This window comes from Pinus tabuliformis, chromosome 3_2 (assembly GCF_031772625.1).
Source record: "Pinus tabuliformis cultivar Carrire ecotype Pingquan chromosome 3_2, CPIR1, whole genome shotgun sequence".
Classification (NCBI taxonomy): Eukaryota; Viridiplantae; Streptophyta; class Pinopsida; order Pinales; family Pinaceae; genus Pinus; species Pinus tabuliformis.
The window spans coordinates 1,109,543,894-1,109,548,685 of NC_142302.1; the positions used below are offsets into that span (position 1 = coordinate 1,109,543,894).

The following is a 4,792-nucleotide window of genomic DNA, read 5'->3' on the forward strand; positions in this document are numbered from 1 at the left end:
CTACGTTTGTGTTTACTTATGGAAGCAAACTATTATTTTCATGAAATTTGAATTATCTTGTTCATATTTCTAATTTCATGAGATTCAAGCTAACTTGTTTATAATTTCCAACTTCATTATTTTATTTTTTCATACTTTTTTATATTGTTTATAAACAAGTATTGTTTCACGAGTGTATAAAACCAACATAGATCCATCTTATCTACTGATCTAGCATGAGCCGAGAGAGATCCAATTTCTTCACTTGTAATTTTTTTTATGACTCTATATTATTTAAATGTTTTGTATAATTATTTTTATTTTTATTTTTATTTTGGTAAACATGAGAAAAATTATAAACCTCCTTACACATCATATTATAATAAGTTTGTAGGCTCAAAAATCTTTTAACACATGTAAAGAAACTTCTAGCAATTTTTTTAATATTGCCCAAAGACATAAAGAAGATAAAAATAAAAATCCGTACTCACTCTTTTTGAGCTTTTGCTAAGTTATTCTAGAATTTCGATCTATTATTTTTGTTTAGAAAAGTGGTATTGTTGAAAGACCACGAGCAAAACCATAGAGTCTAGGGTTCGAAAACTACGAGCACAATAAAGTTTACCCAAACCACCATACTTTTGGTACTGTATATGTTATGAGGAAGGATTTGAAAATTAATATATTTGCACTCAGTTGAATATTGTGTAATCAAGTGATCGGTATCCCAAAAAGGGTACATTATAAAAAATAAATCAAAGTAAATATGCACTGTATAGATAAGGGGGTCTAGCTTAAGAAGGATGAGCTTTCCCATCGATTGTCCCACCACTGCATATAAAAATATGTGAAGGGATGTGAGCAAACTTTTGACAGTTTTTTTAATGTTACGAAAACAGATGGAGAATATTAAAGCAGGATCCAAACGATGGATAGTTCTCACTTTTTTTGAGCTTTTGCTGCATTTAAGCTTTAATGGCACACCATAGGGTTTCTTTTGGTGTGGAACACCATTCCTAACAATTTAGTTAGAGTTTGTTTGTTTATTTATTTTTTGGGTTATTAAATGGATTTATAAAATTATAAATTTTTATAAATTTGGAGTTTGAAAATTACTAATAATCTTTGATGGAATAAAGTTTATTCTAACCTCATTAAAAATGTTTACTCTAACCCCATTAATATTTTTAGTACTATATATATATATATATATATGTGGTGAATTCAACATTTTATATTTAAATGGATATATTTGTTAATGGGACACATTATTAATTTTTTTGGACCTCGATATTATCAAATCAATTTATCTATGGTTTTTTTGTCTTTAAATACATTTGTTATAAAGTTTCTTTTGTATGAATATGACTTGATTCTCATTGCTAGATTGACTCTTGGTTTGCAAAGAACTTACTATCCTTGAGCATTTTTGTAGAAGTGTGGGGATGCAAGTCAATATCACCAGAAAGAAAGTAGTGGTTTTCTCTAAAAAAAAAAACATAACCAACATAAGTTCTACTTTGCAGGCAACATTCTCGAAGAAGTTGTGGATTACAAATAAAGAAAAGAACTTTGGGGGGTTGGAAAGCATTTGAGGCATAGTTATGGGACTTCAAAACCACTCAAACTCTTTTTGGGCTTCTAGTGATTTCGGTGATTCTCTATGGTTGTTAACTATGAGCCAATAGTACATTCGACATGCATTAGAAACAAATTGAGAAAATTCAGAAGCTTTTGATTACAAACAAATTCAAGATTAAAAGTGCATTTCCTTATGCTATCTTGTTAAGTGAAACACTGGAGCTTTTGATTACAAACAAATTCAAGATTAAAAGTGCAGTTACTTATGCTATCTTGTTAAGTGAAATAGTGGCTCCTCTTATTGAAGAAATTGCTATGGTGCGAGTATTTAAAAAAATTTGAGCAAATGGAAGAGGGTAGATGCCCTAAGGTTGTCTTTAATGACATATTGTGCAATAGAGAAAAACTTGGATGCAACAAAATAACAAATTGTTTAGTAAATGATGCATTTGTTTGAACACATGTCCCAGAAACAACAAAGAGATAAAAACTTTTGTTATGGATAAGTTCCACAAGATTACTTGGGATAAGGGGATTGGAAGAAAGAAAAAATACTATATTGAAGTGTTTAATCCCACTCATAGTCATCAACCAAAAGCATACATAGAGTCCAATATCTACTTGAGAGCCATGATTCCTATGGCTGACTTAAGGACTAATTTTCATCAACTCCTACTCCTTTGTGAAACAAGGAGCTGGAAAAGGCCAAAAGAAAGAAAAGCATTTCATTTTACAATGTGAGGCCTTCAAAGACAACACAAAAATCATGGTGACAGTTATCTCTTGGGATAATCTATTTAGCCAGGGGTCCCATAGACTATCTTTAACCTGGTAGATTTTAAAAGAATTTTCTTTCTTTCTTTCCATATAAATATAATGGATAAAATTATGAATTCATATAAACTTGGAGCTTGAAAACTTCCTCAGCGGAATTAAAACAAAAAATTCTTTCTTTCTTTCCATAAATATAATGGATAAAACTTATAAAATTTAGCCAAATCATACTATTTTTTATATAAATTTTATAATTAAAACAAAAAAAATTCCTCGTCTGAGGCATATAGGTGAGGCATATAGGTGCTGAATGGAATACTGTGTACTCAAATGGCAAGAATTTTTTTTTAAAATCCAAATTCATCATATAAAGAGTCTGTGATTGGATCAACCTCTAACACTTATGCCCCAGTTGGGAGCAGGCAGATGTCCCATCAAAGCCATGGATATGAAATAAAACATACAATGAAGGAAACCTACTTTGGAAGAAATGGTGTCCCCTGGCCACAGCTGGTAGTTTAAGAAGAAGTGAAGTTGATATTGTAGACCTTTTGTCCAGTTGGGTAGAAGAGGCCAAAATCTCTTTCGAACTCCTGCCCGGGCTTTAAATCTTCATTAAACAGCGCAAACAGATAGGCTTCCATGGACATGCCGGGTCTCTTAGGAGTCCCTACATTTGACAGAACACGAGCCACGAGATTCGAATTATAAGTGATGGCGTTGTCGGGGTTCTCGGCATCTTTGTTCGGGCCTGACCACGGCCACCCGGTCTCCGTAACTACCACGGCAATGTCAGCGTGGCCGAGAGCCTCCATGGCGGAGAACAGGGCGTCCACGGTCGCGTCGAACAGAGCGCTGTAAGCGAGACCGTCGGTGTCGGTGAAAGACGGCGCCGGCGAGGTGAAGAGCGCGTACTGGAGCGGGATATCGACGGGGTTGTCGAGGTAGCTGAAGAAAGGGTACACATTGGCCATCAAGGGAGCCCCGCTCTGCGCGAGAAAGTCCAGGAGTGGCTTCATGATGTCCACGACGTCGCTATCGAAGGCGCCCTGCGAGGGCGGGTAAGAGTTCCCTAGCACCGATGCAGCATGGGGTGAGGAGACCTTGATGGCGTCGCCGAGCCCCGCGGATTCAAGGGCTCCATAGATGTTTTGCATTGCCGGCACGAGGAAGGGCGCGTACTCGGGATTGCTGTGCAAAACCTCGTTGCCCACCGCGATGTATTCGATCCGGGTCGCCGGGTGGAAGGGCACAACGTTTCCCTGCACCCACCCTGCGGCAGCCTCCGGGTTGCTACCGATGCTCTCCAATAACTCGTTGGGGACAGCCGTCATGAGTCCGATCTCCGACCCAGCGAAGGCCTGAAGCACCGCAGGGTCTGAGTCGAAGATCCGCACTTTGCCGATGTTGTTGGCTTTCAGCAGGCCTACCACATCGGCCGGTGCCGCCAAATTGTCGGCCACCCGTCCGTAGCAAATCCCTACCGTTCCAGCGTCTGCAAAACCCAAAACCCAATGATCTGATCAATCAACACTCTCCTCATTTACAAAAAAATAATTAAATTACGGAATTCAAATTAAAAACTAAAACATAAAATCACGGAACCTATTTTTACCTGCATAGAAAGAGCAAAGAACAATAACGCAGAATGCAAAGGCCTGCAACGTACAAGGCTGGTGTTGGAACGAAGCCATAACGTACTTTAAAAATATCAAACAACAGTTACAGTAGCAATCCAATCGCAGATTTGAGAGAGCAGCCAAGCTTTTTTCTTCGCCTGGCCCAGATTCTTTGAACGAGCAACGCATTTGAATTTGGAGGATAACTGAAGTTATATAAATAAGAGAGGAATTGAATTGAATGGAATGCCAGTGAGAATTAGATAAGAAGTGGAACAATACTTTTAAGTCCAGGTGGAAAAGAGAAAGGCAAGGTATCTGAGATAGAACCAGCCTCTCTCTTTCATTTCATTTTGATGCTCCCAGCTACCCCGCCAACTAAAAAAATAAAACAAATCGAACCACATTATTCCTTCTGTCTCGTCCGAATTTTATACTATTGGGGACCCAACGAATAACAATTCCACTCCATAAATGGTAGGTCAGCTAGTAACGTTTTTCCTATAACATTAACAAAAACACAAATGAAGCTCAAATGTTCACAAATTCGGTGTTGAGATGCAGGGACTTATTGCTATGTTCACAAAATAAGTGAGTTGAAACTAAAGGATTTAATCATAAGAACTTAAATCTTTTAAAATTAAAGGATTCTACCACAAGAACATAAATCTGGTTGAGCTCTTTCTTTTCTTATTACTTTTCATTAAATCTGCAACAATAGGATGTCACAAAAAAAAAGTTATTATTGCTCTATATCAATTTTTGTTATGTTTTAGTGTTAAATAATTTTGCAGAAAGATAGCATAATTTGTAGTAAGTACAAAAAGTCAAAAGAATGA

The 4,792-nt window shown here is 36.8% G+C and overlaps 1 protein-coding gene across 1 annotated transcript; it reads right to left on the minus strand.

The window, feature by feature from the left end:
* Window positions 1–2,659: 2,659 nt before the first annotated feature.
* On the minus strand, window positions 2,660–4,203 carry LOC149184540 (glucan endo-1,3-beta-glucosidase-like). The gene is made up of 2 exons (XM_089418933.1): window positions 3,950–4,203; window positions 2,660–3,829 (listed from the first exon to the last, which is right to left on the minus strand). Exons 1-2 carry the CDS (start codon window positions 4,140–4,142, stop codon window positions 2,853–2,855), a joined length of 1,170 nt encoding a protein of 389 aa, XP_089275059.1. The 5' UTR covers window positions 4,143–4,203; the 3' UTR covers window positions 2,660–2,852.
* Window positions 4,204–4,792: the final 589 nt, after the last annotated feature.

Excerpts from the sequence above, each read along its gene's own strand:
- LOC149184540 (XM_089418933.1), bottom strand. The coding sequence starts at position 4,142 with ATGCGTTGCTCGTTCAAAGAATCTGGGCCAGGCGAAGAAAAAAGCTTG. Across the intron at positions 3,830-3,949 it reads TCTTTGCTCTTTCTATGCAG|ACGCTGGAACGGTAGGGATT; the intron begins GTAAAAATAGGT and ends TGGGTTTTGCAG.